The 22965-nt window shown below is 36.2% G+C and overlaps 3 protein-coding genes across 11 annotated transcripts; 1 reads left to right on the top strand and 2 right to left on the bottom strand.

The window, feature by feature from the left end:
- Window positions 1-104: 104 nt before the first annotated feature.
- Window positions 105-7647, top strand: LOC110650026 (uncharacterized). Of its 4 annotated transcripts, none has more exons than XM_058147499.1 (2): window positions 105-1673; window positions 6930-7647. In XM_058147499.1, exon 1 carries the CDS (start codon window positions 109-111, stop codon window positions 1534-1536), a length of 1428 nt encoding a protein of 475 aa, XP_058003482.1. In that variant the 5' UTR covers window positions 105-108; the 3' UTR covers window positions 1537-1673; window positions 6930-7647. The 4 variants fall into 4 exon arrangements, with proteins under 4 accessions (XP_058003482.1, XP_058003481.1, XP_058003480.1 ...); XM_058147498.1 differs by having other exon boundaries at window positions 6909-7647; XM_058147497.1 differs by having other exon boundaries at window positions 105-1841.
- Window positions 7648-8652: 1005 nt separating this feature from the next.
- LOC110650032 (auxin-responsive protein SAUR50) lies at window positions 8653-9678 on the bottom strand. The gene has a single exon (XM_021804819.2). It carries the CDS (start codon window positions 9193-9195, stop codon window positions 8815-8817), a length of 381 nt encoding a protein of 126 aa, XP_021660511.1. The 5' UTR covers window positions 9196-9678; the 3' UTR covers window positions 8653-8814.
- A 4883-nt stretch (window positions 9679-14561) lies between these two features.
- Window positions 14562-22073, bottom strand: LOC110650045 (uncharacterized). Of its 6 annotated transcripts, none has more exons than XM_021804837.2 (10): window positions 21917-22073; window positions 21717-21789; window positions 20017-20105; window positions 18976-19144; window positions 18326-18375; window positions 18019-18109; window positions 17099-17919; window positions 16471-16698; window positions 16323-16388; window positions 14562-15096 (listed from the first exon to the last, which is right to left on the bottom strand). In XM_021804837.2, the coding sequence occupies exons 3-10, from the start codon at window positions 20068-20070 to the stop codon at window positions 14962-14964; spliced, it is 1614 nt and encodes a 537-aa protein (XP_021660529.2). In that variant the 5' UTR covers window positions 20071-20105; window positions 21717-21789; window positions 21917-22073; the 3' UTR covers window positions 14562-14961. The 6 variants fall into 6 exon arrangements, with proteins under 6 accessions (XP_021660529.2, XP_021660543.2, XP_021660536.2 ...); XM_021804851.2 differs by having other exon boundaries at window positions 20017-20102; XM_021804844.2 differs by having other exon boundaries at window positions 21717-21818; window positions 21917-22062.
- Window positions 22074-22965: the final 892 nt, after the last annotated feature.

The raw sequence follows: 22965 nt of genomic DNA, 5'->3' as shown, positions 1-22965 counted from the left end.
CTCCTCTGCCCTCATCTCGCACAAATCATAACAATAGAAAATAAAGGGGAAAAAAAAAAAAAAACAAATCGCAAGCAGAGAGAAAAGCAAAATAAAATCAATTTCGCGATGACTGATCAACCCCGCCTCAGCATCAACAATCTACGGACGACATCTCACCTCATCAAACAGGCCTCCGCCTCCTTCTCCGCCAATCTCTTCACCTTCCTCCTCCTCTCCCTTCTCCTGTTATCCTTCCGTTCCCTCGTCGAGAGTGGGACCCACGTCCTCACATCATTCATCGACCGTGACCCTTCCCTTAGATCCCTCCTCTCCCGCCTCGACCTCTCCGGCCGCCATCTCCACCCTCACCACCGCATTCAACGCTTCCCTCCTCGCCGCCACCGCCGCCCCTTTCTCCACCTCACTCGCGTGGGAACCCTAGATGATGACTTCTTCTCCGGCGACGACGATACGGATCGTTCCCTCTTTGGTCCTAACCGTAAGCTTTCTCCAAATGGCAGCTCTGTAATTCTTTACAACCTCGATCCTGGGTTGGGATTTTCCGAGTATGTCGTCGATAACGGGATCAAGATTTCGGAAACTGTTCATTCTGGGATTCAATTCAAGGTGGATAGTCTACTTATGAATAGTAGCGACAGGGAAAGTACTGATTATAGTGATAATGAAAAGGAAGAGGAAGAGGAAGAGGAAGAGGAAAATGGATCGGTGGGTTTTGAAAAGGGCGGGGATTTGGACCGGATAGTGGATTTGCAGTTCTTTATTAAGGGTTTGGAGATGGGCCGGCGGGACGCGGCTGCCTTGTTCTTTCTGGTAAGTTTCTTGTCTGCAGCTTATGGGTGGGTGATTCTTGGGTTTACTGCTATATATTCGTGGATATTGGGCATCATTTTTGTTGCTGTGGTTAATGATTTACTGGGGAGGTTTACTTCATTCGTTGCTGTTGTTTGGGATGGGTCTCGATTGGGGCTGAAACGACTCACTGGTTTTATCCTCATGAGATGGGCAGTTAGGGATGCTTTAACTCAGCTTATAGGGTTGTGGTATTTTGGTGAAATTGAGGACCAATACTCGTTTTTTAAGCTATTTATAAGGTTGAAATTGATGCCATTTTCCATTATGTCCCCATGGATTCGAGGATTTGAAAAAGAAATTTCAGGGTTTTTGTTTACTTGGTTTTTGTTGGATGCATTTGTTGCGTTTATATTTGCAGTGGATGCATGGGTTACCATTGTGGATTCAAGGAGGACTGGTAGAGAGATTATTAAGGAAGGTTGTTATTTGATATCAACCTTGTTTAACCAGGCTGTCCAAATAAAGTCTATGGAAACGATACTTTGTGGGTCAGCAGCAAGATGGCTCTTAACTCGGGTTTTTGGGAAGTTTTTGGCTGCAGTTTTTCAGTCAGCTGTTGAGGTTTACTTTATGGTAGCTTGGTTGATATTTTACTTTGCTGCAAGGTGTAAAGAAGCTCATTCTGAAGGAAGGAGGTTCGGGAGGAGAGAATTGGAAGGATTGATTGATGGCCTTGGATGATAATCACTGGTGATTAGAGATGATAGTTTCCAGTTGCAGGCAAAGTCAACTGTAGCGCTAAAATAGCATGTGCAGTGATCTTCACTGCTTTATGTGTTCCTGTTTTTTGGAGCCCCAGTCAGTCAGCACTGCCATTGGTAGGTGTAGTCAACGGCAATATGTTGTATGTACTTTTATCACGAGGCAATATACTACTTGTGTATATTTTCCATGGGAGTGCTTCATGTGTATATTTTGTTGTGATCATTGTTCTAAATCCCTTGCAAAACCTATTGTGTTGTTGATCACGATATAGATTGAGAAAGGTATTGATTTACATCCATCCAAGCTTCATGCTATTTCATTTCTGAATTTGGATTGTATCTTGTTTACCTTTTTAATTTCTCATTGTTTCGTTTAGTTTCATTTTGCATTATCTATGGTTCTTTTTTGAATGTACATATTTCCTCTTATTTTGGAAAATTAAACTAACTCTGTTGTGTTAATCTGGAGGTGAATTAAATGACTAAATCAGAAACAAGTGAGGAGAGGCTTTATGAGTTAGAGCAAGATTATAATTGCATTGTTTAAGGTAATTTAATGAATCTTGGGAAAAGGAAGTTTTTGGTAAAGGTATAAACTTCCTTTTAATGAACTAGGATAATGTGAAATTAAAGATGAACTGGTGAAATTATATGTTCCCTTTTTTCACGTGTACCCTACTCTTTTATGATAATTTGTTCTTCCCTTCTTCAATTTGTTGATACTAGGATAAAGATAGATGTTGTTTGCCGAACTCATAGCTTATTAGGAAAGAAATTAATGTGTATTCAGTGTAATCAACTAGATATGTAATTTCAGCATTTATTTTTTAAAGAAGAAATTCTTACATTTGTACCTTAAGTGCTTGGGGTAGGAAATATTGTTTTGTAGGAGAGTTGTGTGACCTTGTAGGGAAAGATGAAAGATTTAGAGAATCTTTTAGTATCAGTGATTTCGTTGTGACTTATTCTTAAGACTTGCCAGGATATTATTATATGTTTTGTTGAAATATATGAGAACATAGTGAATATTGTTTACTTAGTTCTTTAGATCTAAGAAAAGCTGGTGCAGTGGGTACAAAGGATTCAGAAATTCATTTCTGATGACAAATCTTAATGGTTGCTGCCAATATTCTATCACTTAGATTGAGAGAGGTCCTACAGGAGATGATCTTACTTGCATAGGGGGTGTGTTAAGGCCATGCTATTTTCTCCATGTTTACCACCAAGGTGTATGCAAAATTTCAATATAAGGGTATGGTGCGCAAGATTTGAACAAATGTGGAATCATGTAAATCTAATATTGTTGGATTTCGCTACATGGTAATGGCACTGGAAGATTTTTGCTCTTAACCACTAGCCCTTATTACAATTGGAAAATGGGAAGTTTAAAAATTACTTACTCATTATCGTTTCTGTGCCCCCTTCCCCTTTTTTTTCTGTGTCTCCCTTGCATTTTGCCTTGGGTGTGGGTGGGTACCAAGGTTTCAAATTCACACAACATGATGTAGGGACAGTTGTTCTAATTGCATTAGAAATGCAAGTAGTAGTGGATTTGTAAGTGCCTTTGAAAAACTTGAAGAACTGATTGAGTGCAGTGGTAAAAATGCAAAAGATGATGCACCAAGTTGGGAAGCTATACTCTTTAAGCTTGAGTCTCAATACCATGGGTCACTGACAAGGCCTTACATATCTAGTTGACACAACATGACTGTTGAAGTCTGTTGTTGAACTGTGAGAATCTGTTTCTTGTTATGGTGCATGTGCTAGTGTATAGCAAAATTTTACTGTCTGAGCTTGAGGAAAGGGCAATTTTATCACCAGATGGGGTCTTGCTGGCGCTCATGGGGCTATCATGAAGTTCAAGGGTTGTCTTCAAAGAAGTTACAACATACCTGATAACCCAGGATGTTCTATATCACAAAGCTCTATCAACTCAACTCAACTCAACTCAACTCAACTAAGCCTTTATTTCAAAAATTTGGGGTCGGCTATATGGATTATCTTTCTCCACTCTAAACGATTTTGGGTTAAATCCTCGGAAATGTGTAATGCTTCTAGGTCATGTTATACTACTCTCCTCCAGGTCATGTTATACTACTCTCCTCCAGGTCAGTTTAGGTCTACCCCTTTTTTTTTTTTATCATCTAACCTAATGTGCTCTACTTGTCTAACTGGAGCCTTCGTATATCTACGCTTCACATGACAAAACCACCTCAATCTCCCTCCTCTCAACTTATTTTCAATTGGCACCACTCCTACCTTTTCTCTAATACTCTCGTTACGGACTTTATCTAGTCTAGTATGGTATGGCCACTCATCTACCTTAACATTCTCATCTCCGCAACTCTTATCTTAGACACATACGACTCCTTCAGTGTTCAACACTCACTACCATATAACATGGCTGGTCATATGGCTGTACGGTAAAATTTTCCTTTCAACTTATTGGGAATCTTGCGATCACATAAAACTCCCGGGACACGTCTCCACTTCAACCATCTGGCTTTAATTCTATGACTAACATCCTCCTCACATTTCCCATCTACTTGAAGGACTGAGCCGAGATATTTTAAGTGATTACTTTGGGACAGTACCACTCCATTCAAACTAACTCCTTCCCTATCACCAATTCGGCTTTTACTGAACTTGCAATGCATGTATTCTGTCTTCGTTCTACTTAACTTAAAGCCCTTTGACTCTAGAGTACTTCTCCAAAGCTCTAGCTTTCTATTGACTCCTTCTCGTGTCTCATCTATCAGAACTATATTATGCACTAAGGGATACTCTCTTGTATATGTTTCGTCAACTTATCTAAAACTAATGTAAAAATATAAGAGCTTACAGCTGAACTTTTGTGTAATCCAACTGAGATAGGAAAATCTCTTGTGTCTCCTCCCACTGTGCGTACAATAGTAGTTGCTCCTTCATACATATCTTTCAACACTTATATGTACCTAATAGATACCCTCTTTTATTCTAACACTCTCCATAAGACATCTCTTGGAACACTATCATAAGCTTTCTCTAAATCGATGAAAACTATGTGTAGATCTTTCTTCACATTTCTATATTTCTCTATCAAGCTTCTAATGAGAAAGATCGCTTTTATAGTTGAACGAACGGGCATGAAGCCAAATTGATTGGGAGAGATAGAAGTGTCATGACATAGTCAATGTTCCACAACTCTCTCCCACTGCTTCATAGTATGGCTCATGAATTTAATTTCCCTATAGTTTGAACAACTCTGTATGTCTCCCTTATTTTTAAAAATAGGTACTAAAATACTCTTCCATTCATCAGGCATTTTCTTTGAGTTTAGAATCTTATTAAATAATTTAGTTAATCATGCCATTCCCATATCTCCCAAACACTTCTACACTTCAATTGGTATTCCATCGGGTCCACAGGCTTTACCTATTTTCATTCTCTTAAGTGTTTCCTTTACTTCTAAAGATCTAATCCTTCTAGTATAATTCACATTCTTTTCTATTGTTTTGTAGTTTATATTTACGCTATTACCATTTTGACTATTATTAAAAAAATCATTAAAATAATTTCTCCGTCTTTCTTTAATGTCCTCATCTTTCACCAACACTTTTCCTTCTTTATCCTTAATGCACCTAACTTGATTGAGATCTTGACATTTCTTTTCTCTCCTCCTTGCTAATCTATAAATATCTTTCTCCCCTTCTTTAGTTCCAAGTTTCTCATACAACTTTTCAAAGGCCTGCGCTCTTCTATGTTGCCAACTTTTGAAAGTCACTAAATATGACTCTTTTTATAAAGTAAGTATTTACTAGTATTAGGTCGTATACCATAACAAAATCCAGAATGTTTTTTCTCTCCTCATTTGGGCTGCCAAAACCAAAACCTCCATGAACATTCTCATAACCTTGTCTATCACTTCCTACATGTCCATTCAAATCTCCAATGATGAAAACATTCTCTTCATTTGGTATGCTTTGCATTAGATCATCTAAATCTTCCCAAAATCTTTGTTTGCTCTCACTATTTAGTCCTATTTGTGGGGCATAAACACTAACTGCATTTATTATTTCTCCTTCTAGTACTAGCATTACTAGTATAATTCTATCTTCTACTCTTTTCACAGCTATTACAGCATCTTTCAATGTCCTGTTTATGATTATGCCCACTCCGTTCCTGTTCCTCTCATTTCCGGTAAACTACAGTTTGTACCCTGAATTATCCATTTCCTTGCTTTTCTCTCCTACCCATTTAGTCTCCTGAATGCAAGCAATATTCACTCTTCTCCTTTCTAAGATATCCATAAGCTCCATTAATTTTCCTGTAAGTGATCCAACATTCCAAGTACCAACCTTGATTCTCCTCCTATCCTGTTTCTTCATAATTTATCTCCTTCTATGATATCTTCTATTGTTCTCTATGCCTATCTTGTGTTTTGTTCCACTATCTGTCCTATGGACTAACTTCTTTACCCATATCCGTCCATGATATGGGAACACTTGCTCTTTTAACATCACACTGGGGCGTTGGTATGGCGCGTCACTTTTGGTGAACGCCTTATACCCTTGCATATTTCTCACTACACTCGGGCTCTGATGTAACGCGTCATAAGTAAAGGACGCCCAACGTTTATATCATTTGAATCCATATCATAAGGTGTGACGAAATTTTTACGTTGGTTGTCACCTATTGCAACCCAATTCCTTTATCCGGGCTTGGGACCGACTAAGTACAAATTACTTAGGCGGAGTTCACTATCACTGTAAATATATTTATTATTGTGAGGTTATTCTATCAATCAGCTGTTTGAGTGATCTATGATCAGGGTTTTATGTATCGAAAGTGGATATTATTTGACTTGGCTTGTTGGAGGGGATTGAGTGGAGCCTTAGTGAAGCCCGTGTTTAAGTGCTTGCTTGTCTCTTGGTTCATAGAGGCTAAGCTTCTTCAATTTGATTATCAGTAGTCATAATTGCACTAATTAGGTATTCAGAACTCATAAATCACATTTGCGGGTATTCAGAACTCATAAATCACATTTGCGGTTAGTTCTTGAGTAGAAGGAATAGAGAATTATTGTGGGTGATTGGCAGGAGAAATTTATAGCATATGGGCATTGTTTTCTGATTGTATGAGGTCACCAGCAACCAGGACTGCAATTTTCTGTTAATGCAAGCTCTTCTGATCAATTGCCTACTCTGCCTTGCTAACCAAACAGTATGTATGTTTCTCTGTGGACCTAGTAGCTCAAATGTGGCTTATGCTTACTGTTGAATCTGGGTTGTGTTTTTGGACAATGAATAATATATGTAGCCTCTTATTCCAGTAAGCATTTTAAGACATTCTCCATATCATTTTGATCAGGTTTGAGATTTCCATGGCCAGGAAATTGAGTCTAAGCTGCTGGATAACATCCTTCAAATGGAGGCATTTATGGACTTGGCAAATGGCAACTGTTTTCACTATTTACTGCTGGGAGTTAAAACTGTACTGTCTTCAGAATAGGGATATTTGCCAACCCTAGCATGGGATGGAAGTTATTGTGTATGGTCCTATCAGAGGACTTTATTCTCTACCCCATCAGGCTCATTCGCTTCAGAGATCTTATGCCATGAAAGAAATTATAGCATTGGGCAGTCTCCCAGAAGGCCAGATTTTACGATTTAGAGGGAATTCTACTTTGTGATGATGTTCCTATTCATTTTCCTTTATCTTTGATTTTGGGAAGCTAGGGGGTCTTATGGCTGTATGATGTTAGGGATTAGTTTTGCAGCTTGTCAAGTTAATCCTGCCGATTATTTCTTGGTTCTGGTATGTGTTTTTGGCCCTTGAAAGATGTTTATGTCCATCATGGTTGTAGGTCCATGGCTATGGTCCTATGGATTCTGTTGGGGTCAGTTCTTGCTTTTGCCATGCTGAGAGTGTGGCGTATGCACGTCTCTTGTTTGTTGACAATCTTGTTAATCGCGGGTAATAGTTTGGCGTGTATGTGTAGTCATTGTATTATGCTGTTCTAATGAGGCAAACATAACAAGGTCATCTAAAGATTTTACAGTATTATAATGTCTGCGTGTGCTTTGTGAAATATGTTGAATTTCAATTATCTCTTGGATTAACAAATACTTCACAGAGCAGAGGAAAGGTCTGGGGATATCTACACGATACCATTAAATCTTAAAGAACTTGGGAATTGGAACGAAAAAGGATGGATTGGTCTGATATTGGTCATTTGCTTGGTTTGAACGAAACGATTTTTATTTTTGTAGAAGTTGGATCAACAGGGTATTATAGCACTACTTTCAGCCTGACATACACAAAATAATGAACAAACAAGTTGATTGGATGTAGGCTACCAAGTGTATCTATTTCTATCATCAAGCCATCATTTCCTTCCCTTTTTCAATAATCTTGAGTAGGCCTTCTGAGTTAGTGCTTCGGCCAGCTTTTTCCATCCTTGTGGGAAGAATTGCAATGTATGAGTAATTTGAAGTGGATGATGATGCCTAGTGCCTTGCCTCTTCCCATAATTGAGGGGTTGTGTCCCTTGAAGGCCCAAAGTTAAAGCAACACTTGGACACTCGTGGGCAGCAACTCCTGCACTTCTGCCCTAAAAGGGATAAGCTGTATGCATCATTAGCAATTAGATGATGGGCTTGACCAATCCCTTTCCTTTTTTTTTATTTTCTATTTTTTTAACACTACCCATTTCTTTTTTCCATTTTTCATATATGAAGAGCTTGGATGATTCTGTTCTTTGGTTCCGCAGTTTTTGCCATAAGCTGAAGGGTTAGTAAGCTAAGATTTGCTTTAAAACATATTTTGGTCGTTAATTGTTTCAAAATTAGTATAGCCTGATAGGTTCTTGAAAGAGAGCTTGAGTATGTGGTAGGAAAATCGAAGTTATGTCTCCAGTGGGATGAAAATAGCTGTATTATTATTACTGTGCAATCATAGAATTATGTCATATCACCAATGTCCATAGTTGTAATTTGCAAATTTAGCCAAGCAACATCAACTAATTTGATGAAATTAAACAGGCTCTGTTTCCTGTAAGCTGCAGTTTAAGCCTCCAGCTCAAAAGAAACAAGACTACAGAGCAGAACAAAAATTTACCATTATCAAATGGAATTGCAATTATGATCAGGCAGAGAAATTGTTATATTACAGTAACTACATATGGTATACAGCATATAATTAATGGGTTATGCTTTAGCATTAGCTTAAGCCTCAAGGAACAAGAATTAATCAGAGCTCTCTATTGAATGAATTCTCAGAGACACAGGCAGGTTCTTGAACCCTGTGGAAAGCTAGCACATCGAACAACATCAAGGAAAATGCTCTCCTCACAGGGAATGCAGAGTTTGGAATCAGCAGTAAAGTCATATTCATCCTGAGCCCGATCCAGCAATGCCCTGAAGAGTGGGTGGTGAAGTAAGCTAAGTTTGATCACAAACCGTTTGTAGTTTTCCCCCACATAAACCACTAAATGACCCTTTGGGACATCTCTTGGTATTGACTTCCCTTCATGCGAGGAAGCCCACAAACCCCACTGGCAGCAGTGCTCACATCCCGCACACGGTATGACTCTACTCTCCGTCTTACTCCACTTGTTACAGCATGCCTTTAGAAACTTCCTCTGCATATTCTTCATGTATATATACGTGTATCACACACACAGCCACAGACACAGAGAGAGAGAGAGAGATAAATTGATGCGGAAGTGAGAAGGAAGAAGAAGAGGATGAGGAGGTGGGGGTAGTGGTGTGGAGACAGTGAAAGAAGGGTTTATATAGTGTAGAAATAAATGGGAAGAGCCTCTCTTTTGGAGCCTAATATTAAATGGTTGACAAGACAGGGTAGCTGAGAAGCAAGTCGAGTTGAGAATGAGTAATAATAATACTTGGAGGTGTATATATGAGAAAGAAAAAAGAAATTATACGTAGTTATATGTGATGGTTTGCCGTGCTGCACCTTTCTTCCATTAAAAAAAGAAATGAATTTTGATACGAAAGTGTACGAATTCGAACATGCATCATTGTATGATTATAGAGAGATATAAAGTGTTACTGGTAAAATACCCACATAGGGAGCAAGCCCTTTGTGGGGTTTCCCTAGCAAAGATGGTGCTTGATCAGTGATCTTTTGAAGTTCTCGAAGTTAAGACCCCACAAGTTGAGCGAGTGGAAAAGATAAGATATGAGGGATGGGATAAGCTTCTTGGGCAAAGTGCGATGCCACTTATTTTTGTTATATATACCTATTGGATATAGTAAAATATTTCAGCTTTTGCATGCAGAGAGATGACACCTTTCTGTATCTAACTCATTTGTGTTCTTGTTGGACTTTTAATACATTTTTTGGCATTTTAGTTGATTTTTAATTATAGTAGCGATGTGAACTTGAGCATTTTTTTATGCATTTCCAGGTGAAGATATTCTTTCTGTGCTAGGAATATGATTTTGTTCTAGTTGAGCTTCGTAATCAACCAACTAATCATCAATTGATTAACTATGCAATGTTGAGTACAATCAGCTCAGCTGGAAAGCACAATTAGCGACTGACATAGAGCAACTGTACTGCAAGAAATTAATGAGCTAAGCTACCACTAACATTAGTATAAAAACAATAACCAGTTCTTTCTGCCTTTAATCTAATTGGATAAGTAAACTTCATTTTTATAATTAATATTTGTTCTAAACGATGATGATTATTTGAAGATTGCGGCAGCTTCTGTACTTTCCGTACAACAGTGTTGATTTACACAGAAGTAGCATATATAATCTTTGCCCTGCATATGGATATGGGATGTGTTTTTGGTATCTCTGCAATCTGACCATGAATGCAGGAAATGGGGCTATGTCTTATAATGGAAGTAAATCAAGAAAGAAAATATACATATATATTTGGTTGAAGAGCCAGAGACGAGGAAAGTATGGAAATCCACATTTTGAATCTTACAAGAATCATTCCAACCCAATATAGTCACAATATTCAATGTTTATTTCTGACTCCATCTCCTTACCAACCAAATCCTAGGGTCTAGGTTCCTTTATAGTTATGGCAGGTTCAACTGTTACGTATTTTCTGTTAATACTTTTCAAATAACTTGATTTTGCTTATTTTAAGTATTGGAAAGTCTACTCTAGCATACAATTATTATGTTTGGTTGAATGCTTCTGTAGGTAGAATATTATTTAGTATTTGAATTTTGGTGATCATTAAAAAAAAAAGATAAGAATTTATATTTTTAGATGTCATATGCTCTGTGTTTGATGAATTGATTTCTCTCTCTCTCTCTCTCTCTCTCTCTCTCTCTCTCTCTCTCTCTCTCTTTTCTTTTACTTCAAGGTGGATTGATTTCCTTTCCTTTTCAATATGACAAGAAAAGAAATGGATTGACATCCTCTCCTTGTGCATGAAAAGGAAATGAGAAGGGAAGAGAATGTGACAACTATGGAACTAGGAAGGTATCTTTTCTTTTTTGGTTTCAATTGTTGGGAAAAGATCAAGGATTTCAAGCTCCTGAAACTGAAACCTACACAACACTTGTAAATTCTTTATTTTTGACGTAAATGGTAGAAGAACAAAATAAATTAAGTACAATTCAAAAAAAGGTTAAATCTTTAAGAAGTGGAATGTCACTTTCACAGCCCACTTTCTACTTTCTACTGAATGAACTCACCAATAACTTGTGTCTTGTAGTGTGGAAAAGACAAAAGGAAATATAGAATGCAAGAAAGGTATGTAAGTGCTGATGTAATTTTGTGCAGAGATGATCGAAAGCCAGCACATTGGGTTCATCCCCTGAAGGCAATTTAGCTGTACAATGGTTGGCTCCAAGGGAAGAAGAGACCCTCATTTGTACACATCATATGAATAAAACTGCCTACAGTTTTCCAGACATTAAGATAGATACAGCCTTTTATAATCCTGACTTGTCCATTTTCAATTCTGTCAGCTGTACTTTAGACTGCTGTGATCTCTCATGAATTCCAGTCTACTGAGCTTGTATGATTAATCCAATGTGGCGCAAAGTTTTAAGATGAATTATGGGTTTAAAAGTCCCCAAGAAAATGGCTTGGACAGATTTTGATGAAAGCTTGTTTTATGGCTTGACACTATTCCAAACAATTTCAGATGAGAATCACATGTTGAAGTTGCATATTTTTTGTTCTAAAAAATGAACCATGTCAACTGAAGAGACATGATTTGATATTTTTGGAAAAGTTAAAAAAAGAGGTGATTGGGTAGGGTAAGGGTAAGGGTACTGGGGATGATAAGAAAAAGGGCTGTAGAGCACATGAAGCTGGGCCACTAGGGAGAGCTACATGAATTGAGGGGTGGGTAAGGGCGAGGAGGATTAATTTTACCAATCATTTCTTAGTTGGCGACACCAATAAGCAGTACTAGGCCGGCAGCAGGCACCCAACCCAAGTGTTCTTCCAAACCGCACAGGCCACCGTAGGCCACTCCTAAATGATTGAACTCTCTCTTCTCTGTCCTTAGAGGCCTTTGCACGTGCACTTCTTAGTTGTCATTAGCTGGCAACCCTGCGAGGATATTATATTATTGAGTTGCACCACCCACACCCATATCTTCCTCCCCATGCCTCCTCTTGGGAAGCAATGGCTCTGATTTTTCATTCTCATTTTTTTATGATTTCAAGTGTCAACTCGCGCTTTAGGACATTTTTCATTTGGCTTCTTCTAAAGAGTTTCTTTTGTCTCCAATATCTCTCTCTCCCTCTCGATGAACAAAGAAATTATGCTAGATTATTGATCAATTCCATGCATCTTGACTGCTAATTTAAAATTTTTTCTTGTTTGACACTGTCATTTGGAATTGTTGCACATGTTCCATTGAATGCTTCTCCCTACTTATGAATTAACTACCAACAATTGAAGCATGACTTCATACAATTTACACTCATAAGGAGAGTACTTGCCGTAAAACAGGGTAAAATTTAGAAGATAATCAATAACTCTTCATCGTCTTCTTCTTCTTTTGGGGAGGGTTTTGACACCAGTTGAGAGCTTTCTACTAGATCATCTATACTTATGTTGCTTCAATCTAAACACGATTTCTTGAGCTGTTTCGACTTGAATATGTTTAATTTGGGAGTTCTTAGGATCATGTGTTATCATTTTTATCAAAAGTAATTGTTGATGATAGAGACACACCTTATTTCCTTTAAAGTATTGCAAAACCTCATAACTCATGTACTGCGAACGTATATTGGGCTTCATAATGCATCTTTTTTGGCACATTATCCAATGAATCGGAACACAATGCCCATACATGATACTAGAGTTAAAGGTTGATTTCTACCTTGTATAACCAACAATCAAATTAAAATCAAATCAAATGAATAATAATAATTATATATAAAAAAAAAAACTTCCAAACCCAATTTAGCATCACTCATGTAAGATTTTATTTATTTTTCCAGGATTAGGTATGTTGAAACTTGGAAGTGATTGGCCATGGTGGTAGGTTGGGATAGTTAAGTGGAGAGGTACATGCAAGAAATTGACTTGCTCCTACAAATTTATATTGATTGCCAAATTGAACTTGCGAACTAATTATCATTCACCATTCGCTTTGAATCAAACTATTACCTTGTTGAAATGCGAAAGAAAGATTCTAGATTTTATGCTTTATTATTATTATTTTTTTAGTTTTTCCTTATACTATTTGTTCAATAAGAGAAAGATAAAGAAGAATAAGAAGAAAAATACACTAATGGTTCCTTGTTGAATTTGTAAAGAATTTGATTTGACATAATGGAGCCATTCAAACAACAAATCCATTATACTTCAAGACTTTTGAATAGATTATTCATTCCACTCAAAAGATGGAGCTTCCCCTTTGAGGCTGGTAAGAGTATGGACAAATAATCCTTGTCAACATTGGAATAAAGCTTGATTTGCACACTCAAATTAAAGCCATTTAAACTTAAATTTATAAATTAAAATTAATTTGCCCAGATGAATTACATCAATTCAATTTCAATTATATACACACATTATTAATAATAAATTACATTATTACTCTTATTTAAATTACTATTAGTTTTTTAAATTTAATAAAATTAATAAATCTTTATTTTCTCTAAAATTTTTTTTTGGAAAAAATAGTATTTTTTTAATAAAAATTGTTTTTTTTTTTTCAATTTGTTGATTTCAATTTTCAATTTCAAGATGGGATGGAAACTTAAACAAAAAATAAATTGAAGGTGATTAGCCATAAAACTTCAATTTCTCCTATTATATATATTATTATGCATACCAACTTTAAAAATTCCCACTAATCGTTAAAAAATATAAGCATTTTCGTATATTTACTTTGTTATAATTAGAGGTTTCACTCCATAAATGGGCACAAAGGGCAGGTCTAGAAGTGTGGAAATGAAGTTTATGGCCTTGTTTTCAGTTGTGGTGGTGATGATAAATTCTTGCTTGTTAGAAATGACTAGAGGAAATGCGAGTAGCGAGAGAGATGCAGAAGAGCAGAGACTGCAAGAGGAGAGAGGAAAGGCAGATGAAGGCCAATAAAAAAAACAGAGCCGAATACCCAGAAAGAAGCATTGAAAACCACCATAGCAAACCTACAAAATAATACAACGACTGGGCTGCGGTAACAGCTCCCAGGAGGATTCTAATGGCGATAACAATGACGACGCAATTATGATTTTCAAAGGATCGAACAAAAATAAAAGGATATCAGTAAATACATGAACTGGAGATACGGATAAGCATGCCCCCCATCATTTCTTTTCGAATGTGCTGGATTAAATCCAACAGGGCCATCCCAAACCATGCAAATCTGAGATAGCAAAGGCAATTTATAAAAGAAAAGGGCAGCCTGGTTATAACATATCCCTTGCAGAAGTTGCAGTTGCCGCTGAAAACAATTTAAAATATCATGGCATTTAAGGGACGAGACTCGATTTAGACACAGTCGCAAAAGGTCATACTGCAAGCCTCCAGAACAACCGAGCTGAATCTGAGAAGTTAATAACATTAAACATAACTATATGCAAATTTCTTATTGAATTGGCTGACATGATTAAGAACACCCACTAAATCTGTGGGAGACAAGTGACAAAGCCCATAACATGTACTTGTATGCCTTGTCAATATAGAAGGGCAGTTACAATCTGAAACAACTCAGGTTTGAAAAAGAAAAACATGCGCTTGTTTAAGCATCAGTTTGCCATAACCCCGGCTATTACAATTGGATATTTTGGGGCCACTCCCTAAGCAACATTCACCACATTCTGTGTCGACTATCTTTGCGGATTTGAGAACATGATGTGTATGTGCATAGCAAAAAAAAAAACAGATGAAAACATAGCTTTTTTACAACTAAATTTCCTACCATGTTTTTAACGCTGACTGAAAAATGGGTCTTCAAGTCAATTCTTCTTCCTACGTATGTATCTTCCACCAGGAGTAAACCTAGGATACGGATGAACTGTGGCTAGCTCACGAATTCGGTGTATCACAGACTTTGGTAAAGGGCGCATTGCATGCTTCAGCTTTTGTTCAACCTGCATTAATCACATTAACCTCGTCTCTTTTTTGCTATGCATTAACCATAAAATTATATTATTACAATTATTGTTATGATTTATTGGTAGATTGTAAAATAGTTGATGAAAAGTAAACCAATATTTAACAGTGTAATCTATTTCAACAGTAAAATTGAGCAAATACTAAAATTCAGTACACAAACTAAAAAAAGACATGAACATGCTGTAAGGGGCGAAATAGAAAAAGAACAGAGAACATGTCTTTCCATTCATAAAGTCTATCGCATGCTATGCCTTGGCTATTGTACCTTGAAGAATACAAAGCTCCTTATGAAAAATGCGCAATCAATAAAAGGGAACAACCAATTATGCAACCACTATAATTATCAAGCAAAATTTTAAAGACCAGTCAAATGATCAAACATTTTATCTGTAAGATAAGCATGATTACATGGACACAGGCGCATGTCAAGCGAATGAATTGTCTAGCCCCCCACGTAACTGAACATCCTATCTCCTAAAGCCAGAATGGAAGTATTTATTCATGCATTTACCCGTCCATCTCTGATAGCCATTGTGCTCTTATTATAGCAATATATCCAAGGCATGTGAAAAAAAGCTATATGAAAGTTTGAATATATTTCCTAAATCTACATTTTTAATGCGGTATTGATAAGACTTGAGCTTAACTTGCATCCACTAGTTTGATCAAGGCTTAGTTGAGTTGTATTGAAGAGAAGAATAATTACAATGCGGGGTACAACAGCACCAGGATTGCCTTAAATACAGAATCAGTTGTGGTCAATCTCCTGAAGCAGGCACCAAGCAAGGGAAGAGAAGAGAGTGAGTGACCTAATTTGCTAATATAACAGGAGTGAAGGCAGCATCTGTCAAGGTTTTCCAAAGCCAGCCAGAAATGGATACACACACAGCACACATGCACTAGTACAGGAGTGCATACAAAAGAGAAAAGGATTGAAAATATCCAAGAAACTTTTACTGAACCAGGGACTCCAGGGACATCTCAAGCACTGCAGCACAGTGCACAGAGCTTAGAACCTGCATTTTGACAAAAACTCTCCTAGTGCCACGTTGAACTCACATTAATGCAATTGGGCAGTTTTTTTCATTTTAGAAAAGGCCTATCATTCAGTTGACTTCAGCATTCAATCAAATTAATTTATACTGAGTACTGCACCCATAAGAAGCAAAGGCCACAGTAGCAAGATAATCAGAAAGCTAACCTCTTTGTTCTGTTTCAGTTTCTGCTTCTGCACAGAGCTAGCTCTTAGAAGATTTCTCCATTTATCCTGCAGAATGCACCATTCATAAACATATTTCAATCTTGAAAAAACAAAAGAATGTTTGCTTGTATAAAGTGATGAAAGGTACCCTCAGATCTACAGGTGTGCGATATGCATATGATGAAAACAAAAGCTTCTTTATATCAGTCCATCTCCCAGTTCCATATTGAGCAATACCATCAATCAACTTCATCACCTCAGAAAGAGTCCACATTCTTTGATGCTTCCTTCGGTCAGCACTCTTCTTTGATTTTCTTCTCTTTGCACGATCATCTTCAGACTCAGATGCATTATGTTCATCATCAGATTCAGGAACCTGTGTTGCAACAGGCAAATGACAACATGAAAATTGAAGTTAGTGTTGTACAAAAAATTATTGCAGGGCTATAAGCAAGAAACTACTTGTACTAACAGGGGTGAAAGAGCAAAATACAATAATCAACTCAATTCACGACTCTTTTTGAAGAAGAAATTCCCTGGTGGGTACAAAACAAGAAATGAAAACACAAGCATGCATGAACATGTGAGATTCTGTGTCCTATATAAATGCAGCAATTTCATACACTATCAGTAATAAAGACAGGGAAGAAGAAGAAGAAACAATCCACCAATAGAATATACACTTGCAGCCACACATATCTCAAGAAAAAGAGTTTCAATCTTCATTCTAAAAAGAATGATAAAAAGAACTCGAATGAATAAGAATGTTTCCCTACTGGGCGTTTCTTAGGACGTCCCCTCCGTGGCCGAGATTCAAATGATGCCTGAGTACTAATGCCCGTGAAAGACTCCTCCCTGGGAACAGATTTGAACCCTCTCAGGTGATGAAGTTCATTACGAGATCCAATCTTCAAGCATTTATGCTTTAAAGCAGGAGAAGAAATTTTTTGTCTCCCGCTGATACACTTTGACTTCAGATCTGAAAGTTTTTCATCATCATCAAGTGTTTCTTGAGTAATTGTCTCACTCAACGACTCCTCCTTGATCAATGTCAGTGCTCCCCCATGATGAAGTTCATTATGGGACCTGATAGTCAGGCATTTATCCTTTGAATCAACAGCCAAAATTTTTTGTCTTTCCATTGCATGTTTCGACTTCGGAACTGAAAATTCTTCAATGTACCTCTTGGTAGGCTTGCGCAATCTCTTCTGTCTGAGAAGAGTGCTCATTTTGCTTGTTTGGACAGGTTTCTTTTCATTATCATCAGATGATATTCCACTTTCTAAAGGTTTTGCATCATCCAACTCATCAAGATTTTCTACATCACGTGAAGTAGTGAACACATTTTCCTGAGCATGATAATCCCATTTGTCCCCAAATGAGTCATTTAATTCACATTTGACCATCTTGTTCTCAACTGAACTATTCTTGCATTCAGAACCCAGAATAGTTGCTGTTGATGATTCTGACAACCCATGAGTGTCATTGCTACTTCCACTAAATCCTGGAGATTGACTTTCTGAACTTGTGTTTCCCAAATGCAATCTTCCATGTGGAGCACAATCAAGGTCAGAAATCTTTTCAGCCAATTCAACATCTGCATTCGAGATATTTTAAAACTTAAAGGAGGAAAAAGCATAAGATAACTTCAATTTGACGTAACTGAACTCATAACATAATATGACTGCAGGGTTACCCAAAAGAAAATCTTTGCATGCCCCAGAGATGTCATTTGCTGCATGAATATCATCTACTTCATCAACTTCATCCAGCAGCCCATCGAGAACCTACTAAAACAACACCATTCATCATATGATGATGATTATGATGCAAATAAAAACCAAGTGCCATGGAAAAACAAGTTGATGTATATATAAAGCAGGGGGCAGGCGGAGGGGTTGTTAAAGTTTAGTTCAAGATAATACACTCATTTTTTTTTCTCAATGGAAAATATATCAATAATAAGAACCAAACATGACAGATTGACAAGAAGAGATACATACTCCAAACTCTAATTCCTCTTGCCCTTGAGCATTATTACAATCCAGCCCACCTTATCACCAAGAGAAAGGGCAAAAAAAAAAAAAAAGATCAACAAAATAACTTAAAAAAGAATAATTAACCAAAATGTAAAAAAACCTAAAAGCATCTATTGCTCTTAGTATGTACCAAGTCTCATTCAAGCCTGTTTGAAAGAATTCATGCATGTCTTATACTTCTGCTCAAAATCTAGGGCAGAAATTAATTCTTTTTAACTTTAAGGATCCTCAACTGAAGGATGCAAAAGGGAAGGCCTTTAAGACAAAAGTCAAAGGAGTTTTTTTTTTTAACCACGGAACTTGTGTCCCATGCTTATGGGAGATGTTCAAAGGAAAAGTAAGGGAAGCTTGTCAACAACATGCCTATTTTAAGCATATACTCATCATCTCAGTAATTTGTTTTTTCATATCTTCTTACAGTTATGGCATTTTCAACATAAAGGAACGTAGAATAAGATACTCTAAAGATTAAAGGATACAAAAAGATGCATTTGTTTCCAGCCATGATTCTAAACAATAAGGAAATTGATCCTTATTCTAATGAAATCTCAAAGTATGTTCTTTGAACAAAAGCATCAGTAAAAAAGAACAGTAACGTGCTATTAGAAAATTACCACAATTTCTTTTTAGGCCATACTCAAATCCATAGGAGAAATCCTCAATATCCAAGTGTTTCCATGCATCACCATCTACTGAGGCATGATCAGGTTTATGTTCTGCAAGTAAATGCTGAACTTCTACTGCTTCATCCAACGAAGGAACAAAGGATTCATCTACTTTTACCTAATAAAAAAGTACAGAAAATGACAAGAATACCAACTTATATAAGAACACAGTTCAAGGAACTTTCAAATCTGCAATTATTGTCCAGGAATATTGCTACTTTTAAGGCAATATTGACAAACTATGAATTTAAGGTCGTGTAAATCATATGCCAAAAAAACCTGTTCTTGAAAACATACAATATATGAATGGGACTGTATATCAAAGCTTAAGCAACATGACTCCGTTTTCTCATTAATAAAAATAAAAACAAATTAATAATCAGTCTATTCAACATCAATTGAAACAAAAAGCATCTGGAATAAAGAGAAAATAGATATTTCTAAACATTAGAGAACTATTTTAAATAGAAAATTAACAACCCCAACACCCCCCCTCCAAATAAATGAATAAATAAAAACCCTTTTATTTGGTATCAGTTAAAGACTTAAAGTTGGTGTCCATACATCAAAAATCTCTCTTTGCATCCTCATTTTTAATTTCCAGTAACATTTTGCATCTTTTGCAGCACAAAATACCAAAGGTTTTGTAACAAAATTTTTAGAAACACTAGCCTCAGGATAGTTTTCTTTCTCTAATTCAACTAACTCAGCTAATCTTCAATTCCAAATTAGCAAGGGTCCACTACATGGGTCCTTTTCACCAACTGTAACAAATTTCTTTCTTTTTCCAAATTCCAAATAGTCTGATTCACATGTGACCATCTTTGTAGTTACTAAGAATAATCAGATAAATCAACAAAGACAGTGCATCCACATCATTTTCTCCAACATGAAAAAAAAAATAATGATGAAACATTACAAATACATAATATAATTCCATGAATTCTAGATTGGTAAGATAACACCCGAAAGAATTAATGGTTTCCTCACCCTTTGACACTTCATATTGGCAGAGTTCTTATTCAAATTTGCTTCTCGATCCATTTCCAAATAAGCAACACTGCATGCATCATTCCCTACTACAAGATCAAAGTGACCAATTACTATCTGTTAGCAGGCAAATAGGCCAACATAAATGACCGGTTCAAAAATCAGCATGCAAAATGTAAGTCAATTGTCTAATTGGCAGCACCATACAATTATTATAAAACTCAAAATAGGAAGGGAAACTTTTGTAACATCTTGCAATTGATTTCCCTCACACTGTGTAAGAAAATGTCTTAAATTTTGGAGAAATCAACATCTACTAAACAAGGTTCTTTCAACTGCATTGAGCTTGCAATCTTTTTGATATCTAATAACTACACAGAAAAGACATGCCAGCCCCTCTGGAAGTATAGTCATACAGACCACTCCACTTATAAGGAGGAATCGCATTTTGCATCATACTTTTCCAAATCCATGATTTTAATCTGAGGGTTTTCTCCATGTTCTTCTCACTTCCATTTCCGACAGTTTGATGCTTTCTTGAGAGTCAATCCCTTTACCATACTTCTCCTTTCCAAATTCCTCGTGTTAACTTTCCTGAAACAATTTCTTTTACCTGCATTGTGTGATTAATCTACAGGAACACCACCAGCTGACTTGCTTACCCAAGGAAGCACTATAGGCCATAGCATAGTGATAAACAAATTACAATTCACTCTTTCAACCACTTAATATTGATCTCTCACCTTTGTTTGAATATTTTTAACGTCCTCATTAATATTTTGCTAACATATCAAATTACTTACATTCTAACATTGCGACTCCAGGAAGACTAGATAAAGATTATTTATTCATTTTGGCATTATAACGAATTAAACGTGTCATTAACTCGAGCAGAAAGTAGCAAATTTAAGAAAATGCAGAAATTTATGTTTTTTTATTATGTAATTTATTAGGATTGGCGATTGTTAAAATGGTGGTGGGATTGAAGAAGGATAAATTGACTGGAGGACTACTTGGGTGAACAATCAACTGAGCTACTGAGCTCCATGCAAAAGCAAACTCCCTATTCATATGATGCAAGGTTGTTACAATCAACCATTACAACAAAGTCAAGAAACACGAAAAAATGGTAACGATTAAACTAGGGAAAAAAAAAAAAGGAAACCAATATTCAAACTGCAAACGTCATCTCACTATCTAAATTCTATACAAACCCCATAAATATGGTAACGTCCACGCTGTGAACTTGAAATTTATTTTAACAGCTATCCCACATCGACAACTTAAAAAATTAAGAAAAAAAGAAATCAAAGCTCTGTTTGGATATTGAAAATGCACGAAAAAGAAAAATCCGATGCTCTGTCGGGATATTAAGAAAAATGCAGGTTCATTAAATAACAGCTAATTTATTATATTTTTGCAAAAAAAAAAAATTTCTATTTCCAGTGAGATAAAAAAAAAATAAAGAGAGAGAGAGAGAGAGAGAGAGAGAGAGAGAGAGAGAGAGAGAGCCCTCATCAGTTCACCAGAGCTGAGCTTATCTAATTAAAAATAGGGAGAAAAAAATAATTAACTAAAAAATTATAATAAAATTTCCGAAATTTTCCTAAGCTTTCTCGAGAACCAAACAGATAGTAAATGAGGAAAGTAAAGCAAACTTAAAAAAAAAAAATGTAATAAAAAATACTTAAAAAAAAAACCTCATTATCGGCAGCGAAGAAACCCCTCACAACCTCAAACCCACCGATCTACCAGAGCATCAACTCACAGAATCTACAGATTTAAACCAAAAAAAAAAAATTCTAAAACAAGCAAATCAAGATCGATCAAAAGAAATTAATAGAAGAAGAGCCGGAGATACAGTGTATTAAAAAAAAGAATAAAAAGAAGAAAATCTGACCTCAGACACAGAAAGAGTAAGAGAGTGTGCGCGTACGCGAGAGAAATTCGAGCGAATGTTCTAAACCGAAAAGCTCAAAGCCGCCAAAAAGCGACACGAAGAGGGAAATGAAAAAGGAAAAAATAATATGCTTCTGTAGTGTAGTGAAGCGTTTTATTCGACGGAATCCAAATGAATTTTTTTTTTTTACACACATAATTTTATTTTCACGTCCGCTTCAACCAAGGACAGGACAGGTGGACGACAACTAAAAAAAATGCGCGCAGACAGCTTTGACGGCGTTAATGAGGCTAACCGCCAACGGCGTTTTTTATTTTTGTTTGGTGGGGACAGAAATAGAAAAAAAGAAAAGGTGTCACATCGCTGGCTCCCATAGGATTATTTTGTTTGTTGATAGAGGAGGTGCCCATAGGTTAGCCACAGCTCGCACTTGGATTTGGATATGTGAGCTGGCTACGTAGCCCTAGAGGCTCTCGATGTTGGGCTAAGTGTACGGTGACCTATCCATGAGCCAATCGGATGAAGAAAGGCGTAATGGAAATCCCCAGCCGTGAACGACTGTGACAAGTAGCGCACCCTTCCCTAGAAACCACTCGGTAAGATTGTGCGATATTTGGGTCTGGTTTCGTTGGGTAACCTTAATACTGTGTTTGAATAGAAAGAAAATAAATGAGAAAAAAAAAATTAAGGGTAAAATAATTTTATTTTTTTATAATTTTATATTTAAATAAAAAAAAAATAAGAAAGGGTGAAAATTTTAAGAGAAAAATAAAAATATTTTATTTATTTTTATTTTTTTTAAATAAAAAAATATATAAAATTATGAATATATTATTGTATTATATAAAATTTTATTTCTCAACTTATGGGTAAAATTATAATTTTATTATTTATAAAATAATTTTTTTATTTATATTTTTTTTATTATCTAAATATAAAAGAAACAATATATTTTTCTCTTATATTATTAACTTTTTAATTTTTCTCTCATTATTTTCTTTCCTCCAATCCAAATAAATTGTGAGAATTTGATATACTAAAATTTAGCT

The sequence above is a fragment of the Hevea brasiliensis genome, chromosome 5 (genome assembly GCF_030052815.1).
Source record: "Hevea brasiliensis isolate MT/VB/25A 57/8 chromosome 5, ASM3005281v1, whole genome shotgun sequence".
Taxonomy (NCBI): domain Eukaryota; kingdom Viridiplantae; phylum Streptophyta; class Magnoliopsida; order Malpighiales; family Euphorbiaceae; genus Hevea; species Hevea brasiliensis.
Note: the sequence above shows the minus strand (reverse complement) of the source record. Positions and strands in the feature narration are given on the sequence as shown.

Coding starts and splice junctions, on each gene's coding strand:
- LOC110650026 (XM_058147499.1), top strand. CDS start 109: ATGACTGATCAACCCCGCCTCAGCATCAACAATCTACGGACGACATCT.
- LOC110650032 (XM_021804819.2), bottom strand. CDS start 9,195: ATGAAGAATATGCAGAGGAAGTTTCTAAAGGCATGCTGTAACAAGTGG.
- LOC110650045 (XM_021804837.2), bottom strand. CDS start 20,070: ATGGATCGAGAAGCAAATTTGAATAAGAACTCTGCCAATATGAAGTGT. Junction 16,389..16,470: donor GCACACCTGTAGATCTGAGG/GTACCTTTCATC, acceptor TGCATTCTGCAG/GATAAATGGAGAAATCTTCT. Junction 15,097..16,322: donor AACTGAAACAGAACAAAGAG/GTTAGCTTTCTG, acceptor TGATTAATGCAG/GTTGAACAAAAGCTGAAGCA.